This window comes from Micrasema longulum, unplaced genomic scaffold (assembly GCF_059751315.1).
Source record: "Micrasema longulum isolate JH-2025_06_02 unplaced genomic scaffold, ASM5975131v1 h1tg000127l, whole genome shotgun sequence".
Lineage (NCBI taxonomy): Eukaryota > Metazoa > Arthropoda > Insecta > Trichoptera > Brachycentridae > Micrasema > Micrasema longulum.
In genome coordinates, this window is record NW_028277333.1 from 1,763,832 (window position 1) to 1,782,149 (window position 18,318).

Below are 18,318 nucleotides of genomic sequence, written 5' to 3' on the forward strand. Positions count from 1 at the left end.
CGGTGACTAGAGTGTGGTTTCCTAGGAAAACGGTATTATCAACACCATTTAACACCGTTTCCCTAGGAAACCACTCTCTAGTCGACGTTACGACGGCTGTCCACTGCATCACCGTTCACTACGGCCGTTAAAATACGGGCACCGCTCTCCTAGGAAACCCTAGCTTTACGGATACTACACGATGCGTATGCGTATGTGTAAGTATAGCGCACGCGCCAGCCTATAAAAATCCACCAGTATAGGCATATTAAAAAAATAAATAACCGCTGTCCCTACATAATACAAATTGAATATTGTATAAAAATCTATGTTTTTCTTTTAAATAAACTCAAATGAAAATATTCACTGCCCGAACGGTGAATGCTGCCTGGTTTAAAGTGATAATTTAAACCAGTTATATGTCGTAAGGTCTGTAAATTCCTAGACTTACATATTTCACTCTAAAGAAATGTTTTCAATTTACGAGTTATATAATAATTATTTATATTTTTTTATTATTTTAATTTTGAAGAAACTTATTCGTTGGTAGTTGGTTATTAGTTAGTTACTTAGTTTTTTGACTTTGTTTTTTACTAGGTATTTTACTATGTTATTCTGTCCGGTTGAGTTTAGATAAAAATTAACCTATTGATATTCACGAATAAATTAAGTTTTTGAATAGCGAGGGGCCAATTTTAATCGAAATTTAACCGGGCGGCATCAAAATATATTACCTCTTTCCTTCTGTGTGCCTTGAACGTAGGCTCCGTCTACAGATTATTAGATTTAATTGATTTGTATGTACGACCAAAATTACGTCTTGATTTGTTAGTTTATTTAACGCCAAATTCGTTTGTTTTGATTATTTTGCGAATTTTAACAAACTATTCACTAAAAAAACAACACGTTCTTAAAGCTGGTGTACTTTGTGTAGTAAGAAAAATTAAACATATGCGTTTCGATTAATAAAGGCATGAAAAAACCTATCAAAATGCAGAGCATAAACTCAACGTCTACCACCGGCCGAATAATGGCCGTAATGAACTTGAAAATTTTATTCAAAATATACTCATGAAATTGTACGTTTACAACCAAAATTCCTCAATAATTAAAAAAAAAATAATACCTCCGTAAAAAAGGTTTCAACTAAAATATCTTTTCAATAATTATATTATTGAAGGCATAATTTCAATTAGAATTAAAGAAATATTTAAAAATAAGTAGCTTAAAATACTTGTTTTTTATTATCAAATTTTTTTCAAAAAAAATTTACATTTTGCTTTATTATCTTTAAATCATTAGAACAAATTTTACTTTAATACTTAGTCTTTATATAAAAATCGATGTACCAAAGTTTGATCTAAACTTTAAAAGTAGTAATCTGCCAGGCGAAAGGTAATAATATTTTCTTCTTCTTCACACCCTTTCCGCACCTAATGGTGCATAGGGCACTGCATTGGTACTCCAATCGTAGCATATCTTGTTCAATTTTGTTATCGGAGGGAAAGATGATCGGCCAGGAACTATAAAATATTCTAGTGTTAAAACACCGTTTTAAATAAACATCAACTATGTCGGTAACCGAACCCGAGACTTCTGGCATAGCAGGCAAACGCGCTGACCACTACAGCAGGAGGCCGACAATTAAAAAAAAAAATCTTTAAGTATATTTTTAAACAGATATATCTTAAAAAATGATTATTTTTGTCTAATGCATATTTACATTTTTTTGTAATTGTGTTTTTTTATTACTATTTTTAATTTTGTAAAAACATTGTTTTAAAATGGAGAAATCGTATGGTTTCCTCATATTTCGTGCGTTATACAAAACTACAGCCTCAAGTTCAAGGTTTTAAAATCCTTACATTTACATAACTAACCCGAAAATATACTTCTGTACTTATCAAGTTTTGACATAGCGTCAAAAAAAACTCAGCCGCTCTCATCTAAAGTTGAAGAAAATCACATGACGAAATATAGTATATGGTTTTTCGGAAAAAGTTACAACTTTTACCAATGGCTTCAAAATTGGAGCGTGGTTTACAGAGCAAGTCCTATAATATGAAGGAAGTTAGCTGAATGATAAATGGGATCACTATTAAGAGATCAAAGTCTGAATAGAGCTTTCACCTAACTCGAAAAAATACATAAAAACCAGTCAGCGAACACCGTTTAGAAAAGAAAACTTGAGTATTCCGGGCATGTAATGAGAGGCGAAAATATAGCATTTCAGAAGGAAGAATTGAAGGAGATGGACCATTTCTTAGTTGTAGAACCTGCGAGACTGGCTCCATTGCAGCGCTCAGTCCTCGTTCAGAGCAGCTGCAAACAAATTCAGAATTGCTGCGATGATATTCAACCTCCATCGGAGATAGGAACAATAAGAAGACAAAACGAGAACTTTATTCATTCCTATAATATCTATCATAATTTACTTGTTTGAATATTTAATCTATATTAAATATTAAAAATAAGGTTCCGTATGTTTGTGGCATGTGTGTTCTGCGCGATCGAGGCTGTCCACGGAGCCGAGACATGACAATATCGTCATATCCATTGTATTGTCCTCGTGTAAACAAGGCTTAAGTTACCCCTATTGCCTTTTCTCTGTGGTCTAAGCAAGAAACTAAGTAAAAGAGCGTATTTCAAATCTTAACTATGAGCTGTATGTAGCCAGTGTTGTGATCTTGACGGATTTCCCGTCATATCTAGCGGATTGGAGGGCCCTCGAGGCGGGATAATTTCGTATTTGCCGGGATTTTTAAGATGACAGAATTCCTGGCGGAATTGAAGGAAAAAGATGTATTATTTGTATTATAAAGTTATGCCTTGTAGAAGAAGACTAACATTTATGTTTCTAAGGCAGACTAACATTTATGTTTCTTTATATATATCTCCATATACATACACACACACGTGTGCACCCTTATAAACATTCATACACATACATACATACATACACGTACATACACACATACACGTACATACACACATGCATACATGTACATACACACATTCACGTACATACACACATTCACGTACATACACACACATACATGCATATATACATACACATATGTATACATACACATATCCACATAAAAATTTATACATATATACACACATATAAATTAACACCATTACATACACATGTATACACACATTCACATACATATATATACATATCTACATATAAATACATACATTTATATTTGTATATATATACACACATACCTATATATATTCATATATATTTATAAATTTTATCCTTCTTGTCACTATATTGTTTAGTGTTTAAATTGTCGTTGATAGTATTAATATTAATGTAACTTACCTTGCAATGTAGTTTAATAAGCTTTCAGTTTCTTTTCTTCCTAACTTAATAAGCCACTGGGTTTTTTTTATTTTTTGCAAAGTAGTTACATCGTGTTGGGTGAAAAAAATACATTTAACCTTATCATAAATTCTAGGAGCCATAAAACTAAAAGATTTCTGTCCGAAAGAAGTTCTTGTCGAAATATGTTTGTAATGTATATATTATATTCAAATAAACAAATTGAATTGAAATGAATATCTAATCCGTCTTTTTTTTTTAATTTAACCAAATTTAACGCACCAATATCGATCGATTTGGACATCGATATCGATGATCGAATTCGCAATGTGGCGCAACACTAAGTCAGTTACTTCATAATCTATGACTTAGCGATACTAGCGCTTCGTGCGTAACAGCGAAACTATAATTTAAGTGTCCTATCCAGGGTTGCCAATTTGTGGGGAATTCCCCAAACTGTGGGGAATCTCAACTCGATTGGGGATTTTGTGGGGTTTGGTATAATGCGAGGAAAATGCGGGGATTTTAACATTTTAATGTTTGTTAATTTATCTTTAGCTGACACATCGATAGTTTGAAGGTAAGTGATTAAAACATTAATATTATTATGAATGAGATCAATACTTTTCAATAGCAACACAATATCAACTTCAAATAGCAATTCGAGGATCCCCTTTTTAACGGAAAATGAAAACAATGACTAGAGATGAAAATAATCGACTAAATTTACTAATCGAATGATTAGTAATCGAATGAAGGAAATAATCGAATTGAATCATTTATTTCCGGTATACCAGAGACAATAGACACAGAAATTTATTCAAAGACAAACTCCGTTTTTCGGGAGAAATATCCATGCTTTGGGAATGCTAGGTATTTTTTTTTCCTTTATGAGAAAAAGAGCCTTCTACCAAAATGTGATAACGCCGGCCAAAAACAAGTGACATAGATTTACAAATTAAAATCAAAAACAACACAATTAGAAATGAATAACAATATAAACATAAGCAAAAAACGATACCTACATTATATGTAAACTTCAAGTTAGTTACATTCTAGAATATTTTCAAATGTTTTGATTTTTTATTTTCCTTAAACTAATAATATTATATGAAAAACAGAAGTCACGTTCTAATACGGATTTTATTTCTAAAAAGCCGGGACCTGAATACGAAAAAAGTCATGTGTTTATTGTAAGTAACCCTAATAAAAAAGTCATACAAAAAAATATATATTTTTAAAAACAAATTAATGCTGATTTTCAAACAAACAAATGGGAAAATGGAGACATGGTTTGAAAATTTTAAAATACCACCCGTAGAGCAACAAATTATAAACCTACAAAGGAGGTGATTTTCACAAAAATGGCGCTATATAAATTATCCAAACATTAGGTACGTCAGTTATGGCAATAATAATAATGTAAACCATGATCCTTACTTTATGGTATTTAAAATATTTACACGGGTATAATTATAGTCTGTGGTTATCATTACTTGACATAACTCAATATTTATCTGCCAAAGAAGGGATGAAAATTAAAATATTTTTGTTTCATATTTATTGTTTAGGTCACGCATGTAAAACTACAATCAGCTGTTATTGTGTTGGTATTTCAGATCGGATGGATTTGATATAAATTTTATTATTATTAAGTACACAAATAGGCTAGCAGCAGACCTATAAACAAACTTCACTTTATTTTATTGTTAATTATGTATATTAATATACATTTTTATTTTACCTGTGCTGACATAACTACAGAAAACAAAAGCATTTTATTTCAACTATCACGTCCGCCAGATCCCAGCGCCCATTGCGTCATAACGAATTAGTTGGCGATGAAAGTAGTCGAATGAAAGTAGTCGGCGTAAAGTTCGCCCATTGGTCCATTTGTAGTCGAATGAATTTAACGCACGCCTATTGGTCTATTTGCATTCGATTTAATTCATTAGTTTGGAAATTACTGATTCATTCGATAGTCGGCGTGAGGCTCGCCCATTGGTCTATTTGTAGTCGAATGAATTTAACGCACGCCTATTGGTCTATTTGTAGTCGAGTGAATTCATTAGTTTGGAAATTACTCATTCATTCGATAGTCGGTGTAAAGCTCGCCCGTCGGTCTATTTGTAGTCGAGTAAATTCATTAGTTGGGAAATTACTAATTCATTCGTTAGTCAGCGTAAAGCTCGCCCATTGGTCTATTTGTAGTAGAGTGAATTCATTTGACTACATTACTGCATTCGGGCTTTCATTCGACTGAATTTACCCATCGAATGTAGTCCACTACTTTCATTCGACTACTTTCATCGGTAACCAGCGTTGCCAGATCTACCGATTTTTCGGTAGATCTACCGATTTTGGGAGCAATCTGCCGATCTACCGAATTCGATTGAAAGTCTACCGATTTTTATACATTTCCTTGTTTTTTTCACAGAACAAAATTTCAATGCAAATAAAACGAATTCATATTATAATAATTTATTGCTTGTTTGCTCACTTTAATTGCCATCAGTTGCTTATTTAAAAAATTGCTTATCTATCGTACATAAGTATACAATGAATGATATATTAATTATGGAGTTGGCTGGTATAGTTGAATATAACATGGTAAAATAAATCATGGCATAGAATTTCATGACATTATTGAAAAATATGTCTATTTTTGACGAGGGATCACTTTTCATATTGAAAATAATATAAATGGTTTTATCTTCAGTGAAATATCTATTTAAATTTAGTTGATCATTGTTTTAATAACTTGTTCAGTACTTCAGCAGTTAGCAGTTTTTATTCAGTTTTAAGTTGCACTGAAAGAACTTTAAAACGTTAATTATTTCTTTGTGTGACAATAAAAATACTATAAATTTATATAAAATTGTGTCATTTATTCAATAAAATAATATTTTGAATTTTAATCTATGTATGAAATTATTATTTTTTATAAGAACCAACTCAAATATCAATTTTCTTAAATTAATATTTGAGTATTGAATTGAAATATTGTAATTTACATTTTTTTGTAAGAAAAAGAAGACATTATAAATCACTATATTTTGGTGATTCACTTATCGCAGTCCTTTTGGTTTTCAATTGTTCATTTACCAAGCGTTTTCAACTATTTAAAGCAACGGCCTTAGGCAAAACGGCGCTTTAATTTCGAAAAACTGTCAAATTTATTTTTGCCTCCCTCCTCCCCTTCTACCCCCTCTCCCAAATCTACCGAAATCTACCGATTTATTTTTCTTAATCTACCTTTTTTCGCTTGATCGGGTCTGGCAACGAGGTAACAATGACAGTCGAATGAGCACATTAGGTACTAGTACAAACAACTGCTTGCGTTTTTTTTTATTATATTTCAAAATAATAACGGTTTTGTGCAAAAAACTAAATATGGTTGTCAAAAGTTGTTGATAAAAAAGCGCAAGATAATCCTAAGGCAGGTTATTAACAAAATTTGTTTGAATTCTTCTTAAGAGCCCACAAACGTCCCCTCGAAATATCGAGGATGATTATACCTTAAGTCTATTTTATTTGAATTAAAAAATATTGTAATATTATGTGTCCATAAATGGCAAAGTTACCGATGGTGGACCCTCGCTACACTCACGATTCTAGCCAGTTTTTATTGATTTGTTATTAAAGACACATTTTATCATAACTGTTTTCTTGAGATAATTATGTGGGGAATTTGTGGGGACTCGGAACTTTGTTTTCGCCCCATTTGGGTAATTTGATTTAGATTTTTGGGGAATATGAAAAATTATTATTGGCAACGCTGAATCTGTGCATAAATCCATATTCGGCGTATTGAATTAATATCTATAAAAAGTTATGTCTTCTGCCTTTTAAACTTGAAATTGTTAAAAAATACTATTTTTCAGTTTCCTCATTCCTGTTTGTTATTTTTAAGCGGTCCTTTCGTTACTTACCACACTCTGACAACGTTGTATCAATACCTTGTCAAAGTAATTGCAGTTGTTTAGTTCTAACCTTCAATTATTTTGGTCGATAATGCCAATTTAGAAAGATTGTTATCTTTGATATTATCTTGATAAAAAAAACTCTTAACATGGCGATGGACAGGGTGTTGATTATTGAGTCCTTTTATGGAGGATCACACAAACAAATGATTGAAGCCATTATGTCAGGTAAATATTGACCGTCACATTATACACAATATATTTTTTGTAATATTCATAAGATGTAAAATGACTTGGAAATGCTTATTAATTCCAGATCTAAATGAAGGAAGCTATGAAATTATCACTATGTCTGCTAAAAAGTGGCCGTGGCGAGCTAGATGTAGCGCTCTTCATATATTTAAACTAATACCCGACTTACAAAACTTCAAAACTTTGTTTTGCAGCTCTGTCCTTAACTTAGCTGAACTTGTTGGTCTCTGTCCAAAAATAGCCGCATTGAAAAAAGTGTTATATTTTCACGAAAATCAATTAATTTACCCCGTAAAAGTTATTAAGGAAAGAGATTTTCAATTTGGATATAATCAAATTACATCCTGGTATGTTTGACAGAATGTTATACTTTTTCTAAATATTTTATCAATTCAAAGAGGATTTAGTAGGTCAAATATTTATTTTTAAAATGCCTTGCTTAAGATGTCAATATTCAGATATCGATATACCTTACTTTGAGAATTAAAAGTGTCGACATGAATATTTGAGAATATGAATACTAATTGTTTACAAAAAAATTCTATTTGCAGTTTAGCAGCCGATGTCGTGATATTCAACTCTCATTTCAACATGACATCTTTCTTAAAAAATATTATCAAATTTTTGAGGATAATGCCAGACAACCAACCAAAATCATTAAAAGAGAAAATAGAAAAAAAATGCTCTGTTTTGTATTTTCCGGTGTGTTTTAAAATGATTGATAATCTCCGAATGGCTCACGAGGCAAAAGGTCTTCCTAATAATAGAGTTTTGCACTTAGTCTGGCCTCATCGATGGGAGTTTGATAAGAATCCATCGCTGTTCTTCAATGCATTATACTATCTTTTGGAGCATGGTGTTCAGTTTCAAGTAAATCTTATTTATATTTATACAAGTATTTTTATTCTTACTATTTAAATTGAATTAGGTTTTAAATCCAAATAAAGATGAAAAAATCCTTCAAATCCAACACTATTAATTTCATATATTCTTGATTATGATTCGAAGCCTAATCTTGGGAGTTTACAACTAGGTTTTCTAATTTAACTGATTCGATTAGCATTATTATTATTGTGGTAAACCATATTATATTATTCACTGTACTTCCTTTACACCAGTGAATTAATCATTTCACTGTCACTTTCATTATTTGTCCTTAAGTTCGGTCAATAAACCAAAAACCAATGGACAAAAAAAAAACAGCCCCGGAGATAAACTGTATCATTGAATTTTTTTTATAGATTACTGATGGATTTAAAAGTAATATAATATTGCTGTTTTAATTTATATTTTTTTTATTGTATATCTATATCTCAATTGACCCCTAACTTGCTCATAAGAATATTGCTGTCTACAATTAGATCAATAGTGTTTCAGGAATTAATTATTTTAATATATTTATAAAAAATGAAAAAAACCACTTAATGTTGTACATTGTATCTTAACTAACAGTGTTTATACGAATGGTATTTTTTTGCTGTGACAGAACTATCGATTGATAATACTATCTATTTTCAAACTAATATAGCCAGATTGTTTTGTTACATTTGTGCTCTTTTACGACCATTAAATTAATATTGGAACGCCTCACGCTTGAACGATACCTGCAAATTGTGGAAATTTTGCATTTAAAATCATGAATTTACCTCTTGACAAGTTTGGCAACAAAATTATTTCCAGAAATGGTCTTATTAATTGGGCTCCACGGTCACGATTCTCTGATTTGACGCCATTGGATTATTTACTAGGAGGCTACATAAGGGCCATGGTCTATGGAAACAAGTCGATACTTTTTGAAGCCTATTACATGCACCATTTCAGAAATAATTTGTTGGATAAAGTTGCCAAAAATTTTACTGACAGAATGCACTACATAACTAAAATTCACTGAGGACATTATTTGTCAGATATCATTTCCAAAAAAGAAATTCATATTTTATTGTTTTGAACACAATAAAAATAATCTCACTCAAAAAAATATTTGCTGCATTGATTTTAATTTATATAGTATCATCATACTTTAAAAAATACCCAATAATTATGTTGAACGTTACAGGTCAGTATATTAGGAGAATCATTTACAGAAATACCAGAAGAATTTTCTTTAGCAAAAAAGAAATTGCAAAGCAACATAGTAAATTATGGATTTGTTAGTTCTCGAGAAGATTACTACAAAATTTTAATCGATGCAGACATAGTAGTTTCTACTGCTGACCATGAATTTTTTGGAGTATCCATGTAAGTTCACTCATATAATACCTCATCATCATTATCATCATAAGCTCGATAGCCTCTAGAATCTAGGAGTTTCCCACACTCTTGCCGGCCTGTTGACCTTCCTCTCCAGTTCCTCACTTCCAATGTATTCATATCTGCACAGTCCATCCATCCCATTTTGGGCCTTCCTGGTCTTCGTCGTCCTTATGGCACACATATTATACCTCACTAACTTCAATTTTAATCTACCTACCCATAAATTCAATGGTAGATAGTTAAAATTCGCTTTGGAGTTGTTATTATGTATGACTGTTATTTATTAAAAAATTTAAACGATCTTAATGTTTGCTTGAAAATAAAAGATAAGAATAATTTTCAATAATAAATTGTAAGTGTTCTATCATTCAGTGATTTTATATTTAAAATTAAAGTAATAATTAAAACTTTGACTAACACCGATAAAAAATATCCATATTTGTTTATAGTCCACTCATTACCCAAATTGTGAATACGCAAGTTAGTAATTTTGTTTTGTTTGGTGGCGAAACAAAATATTATTGCGAGTAAACTGGGGTGATATTTTGTTGTTGAAATTTTCCAGAATTAAATATTTTGTAAAAAATAATCAGCTATCTGACTTTATCATCTAATCTACATAAAAAAAGTTGAGGACTTTAAAAAAATTATAGTTGATATGTTCTACTGATTAACTAAGTTTGAAATTTACAAATCTTCAGAGTTTTTGCTGAATTCTTTAAATGTTTTTATTTCGGTTTTTATAATAATGGGACCATATGATGATAATAATTATTCTCTATCTCTATTGGAATAATATGTGTTCTTCCAATATTGTAATATATTTCACTGATATCTTTATCTTAACAAAAGATTCATTAAAACTATTTTTACTATAACATACCCGTAGAGTATGTGAGGGGGTTAAATGCAAATCCGCCACTGTGCATGATCACTGTTTTTGGGAAGACCTAGACCTAGACCTAGACTAAACCAGCGGCAAAAAGACTACATATTTCTTTTAAGGTCAATGTGCAAATTGTGCGTGGTATAACAGGTAGCGAAAAGACTTTTCATTTTAAGTTGAATGTGCACATTAAACTTAAAAGAAATAGTAATTTGGGTAGGTACTGGTTTTGTTGATTTTTCCATAAATAGTGATAATGCACAGTGGCTGTTTTGCATTTAACCCCCCCATGTAGGTATTGGGAAAGTCATGGGCAAGTTTTATGCCAATATGTATGTATAGATTGAGTTTCTCTACTGACATTTTTTTATGAACTTGTATTTTAACCATAATAATTAAAATATGTTATTTAGTTTTGACCACTTTTATTTGTGAATTTTTGACCAGTCGCCGATTAATTTTTTTTTAGGTTGGAAGGTGTACGTTGTGGTTGCATTCCTCTGGCGCCAAACAAACTTGTATATCCTGAAATGTATCCAACTGAATACCTATACAAAACTGACGAAGAACTTTTCACCAAACTTAGGTTTTGGTGTGAGCACCCAGAAGCTTTTGCAGAACTTAAATCAAAACTAAACATTATCAAAACCACCAGTAAATTTGATGCTGTTAATTTAATACCTCAATATCTTTCAATACTCAGCACAGCTTATTCACCATTACAAATGTAACTGAAATAAAACCAACTTTGTTAATTTACATGTTGATGATGCATCAACAAATATTATAATATATTAAAAATAAAAATAAATATGTACTGTAAGTATAAAATTGTGTATTTTCCTTTTTTATTGTAATAATTAATGTTTACATTGTATATTTCCATTTTTAAAAAAAAAACTTTCTCAGCAATAAATTCTGGCTTTTAATTTATCAACACCATTTTTTTCATTTGTTTCAATAACACGAGTTAATGAGATTTGAGTGCCAATGTCAATATAAAAAAAAGTTAGTTCATTGCACCCTATTTGAGAAATATTACTACTTTAATAATATATTAATTCCAATTCTAATAATGTTGTATTGTAGTTTCTGCATCTTATATTTAACTTTCAGCAATATTTTCCCAGTTGTAAACCAAACTTAAATAAAATATTATGAACATACTCTTTTCCTGGATATAGTATAACTTTTGGAAATCGTTTCTGAAAAAAGTTTAAACATGAGTAAAATATTAATAAATGCATTACTTTGCTTTGATTGAGCACGAGTTCTTACTTCATTTACAGCATTTGGAAATGCTTGTGATTGAATAAAAAAACCTCCATGCTTTCTGTAAAATGCGCCACTTTTTCCTTTTATTGGTGGAGTTATTTTTTCCTGACTTTCTCCCTGAAAAATATATACGTAAACAAGGGATCATAAATATTATACCATATCAATGATTACGATATATTTCTCTAGGAGCAACCTATCGTCGGGTTTCTGGAACAAGTTGGTAATGATAAATTTTTAAAAAATTAGGTGTCTTCATAACTGGCATCAAATTATCTTTAATTTAAAAGTAAATAAACATACATATTTTGTAATGTGTAAATACAAAAAATAATGTTTTATAATATTCAACTTGCTAGTTTGAATTATTGACTTGGGATGAGCTTTTAACTTTAAAAGTGCAATATCTCAAAATTGGTCAGATGTTAGTTACCAACTTGTTCCAGAAACCCGATGCTAGCATGGTTCCCATACCTTAAAAGTAACCTTAGGTTTACAATGGGGGATAAGATTATTTATATATTTATTTACCTCGTGGATAGCAGAAGAATCTGGTAAATTGTTGCCTGTATTAAATACAATTGCTGGCTGATCACTATAAACTTCCAAAACCCTTCCTGTTTTTGGATGGATGACTCTGAAAAAAGTGTCATTGACGACATATGTAAACTATAGTTGGAAAATAAGAATTACCCTTCTTACAATTTTATCCATCACATAATTGGATTTGATGTGTCACTGAAAAAAAAAACTGAGTGTACTTCATTTTAACACATATTTCATCAAAGTTTGCCTTTTAATATATGTAGTACTCATAGTTAGCACATTTTTTACTATGCTTGAGATACCAGGTAAAGTAGACATAAAATTTCTAAGTGTGTTTATACACTACAATACTCGCACTTGAAACGTACGACTGATCACCTTACTTTAATTTTTCACTGTATTTGATGCGCAAATTCAGTGGCATATCCGGTACAGATAGGAGGATGATAATGCTAATGATGATGAACTATTTTTACGCCCTTACTTAGGTAAACTCACCTAGATACAAAAGCAAGTTCTTGCGTAGCTCCCTTAGTAATGCAGAAGTTGGTGTTATATCCGTTTCCAGGTATTTTTGTCAATACATCTAAAAGCATTCGGGGTATTCTAAGGTCATAAAGTGTTCCACCTACTGGGATTCTTTCCCCTGTAATATTAATAAAGTGAAGTTATGTATTTAAAGTAATAATATTCCAGTTTTATTTTCAGAAGGTTATCTTTGATTTATGTGGTGTTATTTGTTTAAACCTTACATTATTTTGTTATTGACCATAAATACATAGACTCCACACTTGATGAATACTTAAACTTTTTATTTAGACTTATTTAGTCCATTTAACAGTGGTAAATACATTTCTTTATAACATATACCGGTAAAATTGTAATAAAATACAACTAAAGAAAATTAAGGCTAGGACAAAAAATTATCACAGTAAAGCAACAAATTAAATATATTGTAGCAATTTTTATGCATAAAATAATTAAGGGGATGAATAAAATAAAAATAATAATAAAATTTAACCAACAATGTCATACATATGAAACAAGGGGTATAAAAAGATAAGATTACCAATGAGGAGAAAAACAAAATCTCAAAACTCATTGTACAAGGGATTGAAGCTGTACAATGAGTTACCTGAAGAAATAAAGGAAATAGAAAAAATCGAAATATTTAAAATGAATTTGAAAAAATATGTTATTGAAAAATTTTAATAAAAAAATTGTAAAATTTTCAAAAGTTTATATTAGTTCTTAAGATGTTATGAACTAACTCAATAGCATAAATAAATAATAATTACTACCTCAAGAAAAGGTCAATAATAATTAGTACCTATGAACCTTTTTGGTAATATATTACTCACATATACAGTGAGCACCGCAGCAGTGCTATCATAGGCGCTCACAGATGTATGTAAGCACCGCCGTGAAGGAGTTAAATCAATATCATTTTGGGTCACTTTTATTTATTTTTATCTTGGTGCACTTATTTAATTTTAAAGATTTTTTACTCAAAAAGTTCAGGACAATGTGAGATGAGAAAATAATATGCATATTGAAAATAAGAGTGGCACAGATTCTTTATTTTTAAAAAAAGAAATATTATCTTTCTGAATATTCACCTAAAAACACATTTCAACTCTGGCGTCATTTTTTAAAAGTCGTAAATTACTGTGTTAAACGAAAATTGGAATAAATTAGTGGTGAACCGGGATTCAAAACTTACGACCTTTTAACTGTGAGTTTGCAAAACTACAGCGGGACCACAACCTGAAGTGCGATTCTTAACACTCTCTGGAACTGGTGGAGAAAGCGTTTAAAATCGGACTGCTGGTTTAAGTACTACGATAATGTAATATTAAATAACTCACCTGTTGGTATTTGTTCATCAGTCACAGTGCAATACTTATCTGCATTAATTGTCACTATATGCTCGTATAACCCACAAGATCCTGATTGCTATAAATTATAAATTTGTAATGTTTATTGTTAAATCTCTATACAGTGGAAAAGGCTTTAGGGTAGACTGCTGAAATGTATGGTAGAATGCTGATTAAGAGAATAAGTAAAATGACTCATCAAGATTTCTTTTTTTTTTTTTCATTTCATTTTTTTTTTTGCACCACAACAGGCCAGGAGGCCCAATTACAGTGGTGAATTACATTACAGAACTGAGAAAAATGGCTTGAGAAAAATCACATTTTTTAATTTTTGTGTTCTCACCGGGAATCGAACCCGGAACCTTCAGTGCGTGAGTCAAGCGTCTTGACCACTACACCACGGAGGCCGCCAATAGAGTGTGAGATATACTAAGTAGTTTTGTAAATGGAAGAGGATGTATGGATCAAATATTTGCTTTGCAAAATAAGACAGAAAAAAATCTTGCCGAACACCAAAAGCTTTTATGTACATTTTTTGATCTGCAAAAAGCATTTAATATAGTTAAGAGAAAAAAATTGACGAAGGTTTTATTTATTTATTTTTAATCTTGAAATAGAGCCCACAAACATATTCTTATGTGTGCTTTAAAACTTTGAGCACCGGCCGAATATACATTGAATTTACCCTGTGCCCGGTCCATTTTTGTGAAATTTCATGCTTTGTGAAGGGGTTTTTAAAAGTGTCATAATTATGAAAATACTGGGTTAAATCAATCCAAACTTCTTATATTTATTTGAAACAATCAAATAAGTCATTTTTGTATGACAGTTTTGCCAACATTAACCTTTATAGAGTCACATTGCGCATTGCAATGTTCGCACATATACAGGGCCTCACTCCTTTTTTTGTGCTTTGTATCCTAGAGCTGTGTAAACACGTGATTATAATAACCATGTGTTGTGTCCCTGTCCCGTGTTTTCACGTGGTTTACCAGCAGTGAAAAAGTACTAATAAATGTCACTAGATGTCAATAAAATGCACTTTTTTAGACAGCTAGTAAATCACGTGAAAACGCAGGACCGGGACACAACATATGGTCATATAATCACATGTTTACACGGCTCTGGGATACAAAGTGTTAATAATAACAATATACATATATTTAATTTATAAGTTGTTTAACAAATATTTTTTTAACCTTTTTTTTAATTTATTTTTTTGTGTTTTATTTTAGTGTGGAGTGAACGGCATCCTGATATGGGATATTGCGTCACTATTAAAGGATATCACAGCAAGTGTGAGAGTAAACATGTCATTCACGTCGTGGTTTGACATTCCTAAAGGAGTCAAATGGGGATTTCTAATGTCACCATTGCTGTTCAATGTATACATGTATCAATAAATGTATGAAAGAACAAAAAGGTTTAAGAATGGGTGCAAAAATTGGTGATTTAACTGTCAATTATCTTTTATATGCTGATGGTGCCATGCTTCTTGCTAGCAAGAAAGAATACCTGCAATTCTTGATAACAAAGTTCTACTAAGTATGCAGGAAGAGCGATTTGCTGATGAATATTGATAAATCGAAAGTAATGGTTTTTGAAAGTATGACTGAATCTAATATCATTGTAAATGGAAATTTTGAGAATTTGTGTATCTAAAAAGCGTATTGACTAGGGATGGAAAGACTGAGAAAAATATTGAAAAGAGGGTGAGTGCCGGGAATGGGTGGGAAAATTAGCAGTTCACAATGAAGTCCTGGTGCCGACCTTTATACATGAGAGTGAAGTATGGAATTGGAAAAACAAGGATCAAAGCAGGCTGAATACTGCCAAAGTGCAATCTCTCAGGCGAATGTATGGTAAAACTATTTACGATAGGTGCACAAATGTCGAGATCCATACATTATGTAAGGCTGAAATAACCATTATCGACAAAATCAAGAAAGAAGTGCTGAGTTGGTTTTGGCATGTACAGTGAATGGACAGCGAAAGGACGGCCAAAAAGATTTACGATGCGAATGTTGATGGATGCAGAAAACAAGGAAGACTGAGAAAGACATGTCACGACTTAATTTTAAAAATACTCTAAGATGAACATGTCAAAAATCAGAATAATCGTGTGTGCATGGGAAGTTTTATGAATGTAGAGGAAGCAAGGTCTGTATAGAGAGATAAAAGTGATGTTCTATCCTCTATGGTTTGTTTGTGCTCTTTAGTTACAATAATCCCTAAAATATTTTATGATTAAAAAAAATTACAATATTAATAATTATGGTATTTAAATAATTAAACTTACATGGCCCCCTAGATTAAAATATATTTGATTTGAAATATTAACTGGAGTTGGTTTGGTAGTAGTTGATCTCATTTGAATTTTTAATGTATTGTCGACAGTAACTATGTATGAAATTTGGGTCAGCAAACTACCAGGATATCCTTCCTCGCCATCCAGTGATAAGTAGCTCAGAGTTACTTTGGTATCTTCCACTATCCAATCCCAAAATACTTTATTAAAGCCTTTTACTCCACCATTGATGTGTTGGGAATTTTCATTAATCGACAAAGGAAAAATACCACTGCCTATTTTAAATGATGCCTCCTCAATAATATTGGCAACACGACCTATAGTTGAACCAAAATAATACAGTGAGTCATTATATTCCTGGACTTTATCATATCCAAGAACTATATCAATAGGGTTTCCGTATCGATCAGGTGCTTGAATACATGTAATTGTGGCGCCAAATGAGATTAATTGAACTGTCAATTTATTTTTCGTCTTCCATGTGAATCTTTTTACCAGGACACTATCAACATTGCTCAGGGACGGACGAACCAATCCGATAGCATCCTCTATCAGCTGCACATCTGGCTCTGTTGGAACAACAATTTCAATTTGTAACTCATTAGTATTTGATAATTCGTTTGATATCTTGCTGTCTTCTTTGGCGGATTTGTTTTCATTATCGTGATCGCTCATTTGAAATATTTATGGATAAAAAAGTATTTATGCAAGTTACTAAAAATATAAATTATTATGACTTTAATTAAGAAGTTAAAAAATATTTTAGTGTGATGTTTATATATTACTTAAAATTTTAGGTTTTAAACTTTAAAAAAAAAATTATTTAGTATAAAAGATTATTTTTTTAATTTTATGTTTCCATAGTGACAGAAGTTTATGAGCCTTCGATTTTTTTGGTAAGTAGGTACCTACATATTTTTGAAAATAAAGGTGCTGGTTAATAAATGTGATTATTTCATTGCTTTATATCTATACATTATTGCTCTAGAAATGATTGATTATGCGTCTGTCCTCTGTACAGGCAACAATATAATCTGTGTGTACAGGCTCATTTTCTCGATGTCCGGTAAACATGGACAAACTCAGCCGTAGACCCCAGACCTTAAACCATCCACCTCACTCAACCACCGAGTGGCTGGATTAAAAAAGACGCCACGCTTCCAGTCAACGAGGGCGACAAAAATATTGTATATGTGAAACGCATAGCGATCTAATTAATTAAAAAAGTAATTGAAAAATAATATGTAAATGTTTCAAATGGCAGATAAAGTATTCATATAAATTCTCGAAAAACAGTTTTTTTTCAATTAATAAAAAAAATCTTAACTTAAATATTTTAACGTTTCACAAATCAGCCGCTAGAACGCCTAGTAATCAGATTCTCACACGTGTAACTTTTTTTTAATGATTCAAATTCCAGATAAGCTATATATTTTTACATGTATTTTCATATTTTTTAAAATTTATTTTTTATTTTAATTTATAAAATTAATATGATAAAGATTGCAAAGAGATTATGGAAGTGGCCCAACACCACCTTTACGAATTACAATTCAAAATATCATTTGACATTTTTTTTCTTAGATTTATTTGGAACAATTTTTTTTTCGTCATATACTTAATCAAATATTTGCTTTCGTTGCTGCAGCGAAACCATTTGGAGCTTAAGTTTCATCTAGGTGTTG

At 31.1% G+C, this 18,318-nt stretch overlaps 2 protein-coding genes across 2 annotated transcripts; one reads left to right on the forward strand and one right to left on the reverse strand.

Annotated features, from left to right (window-relative positions):
* Window positions 1–6,952: 6,952 nt before the first annotated feature.
* Window positions 6,953–11,543, forward strand: LOC148284368 (tRNA-queuosine alpha-mannosyltransferase). Its single transcript, XM_088241108.1, has 5 exons — window positions 6,953–7,464; window positions 7,553–7,835; window positions 8,040–8,358; window positions 9,545–9,726; window positions 11,097–11,543. Exons 1-5 carry the CDS (start codon window positions 7,386–7,388, stop codon window positions 11,356–11,358), a joined length of 1,125 nt encoding a protein of 374 aa, XP_088097234.1. The 5' UTR covers window positions 6,953–7,385; the 3' UTR covers window positions 11,359–11,543.
* Window positions 11,544–11,691: 148 nt separating this feature from the next.
* LOC148284369 (galactose mutarotase-like) lies at window positions 11,692–17,481 on the reverse strand. The gene is made up of 6 exons (XM_088241097.1): window positions 16,625–17,481; window positions 14,317–14,404; window positions 12,947–13,094; window positions 12,434–12,539; window positions 11,906–12,019; window positions 11,692–11,832 (listed from the first exon to the last, which is right to left on the reverse strand). Exons 1-6 carry the CDS (start codon window positions 17,306–17,308, stop codon window positions 11,740–11,742), a joined length of 1,233 nt encoding a protein of 410 aa, XP_088097223.1. The 5' UTR covers window positions 17,309–17,481; the 3' UTR covers window positions 11,692–11,739.
* Window positions 17,482–18,318: the final 837 nt, after the last annotated feature.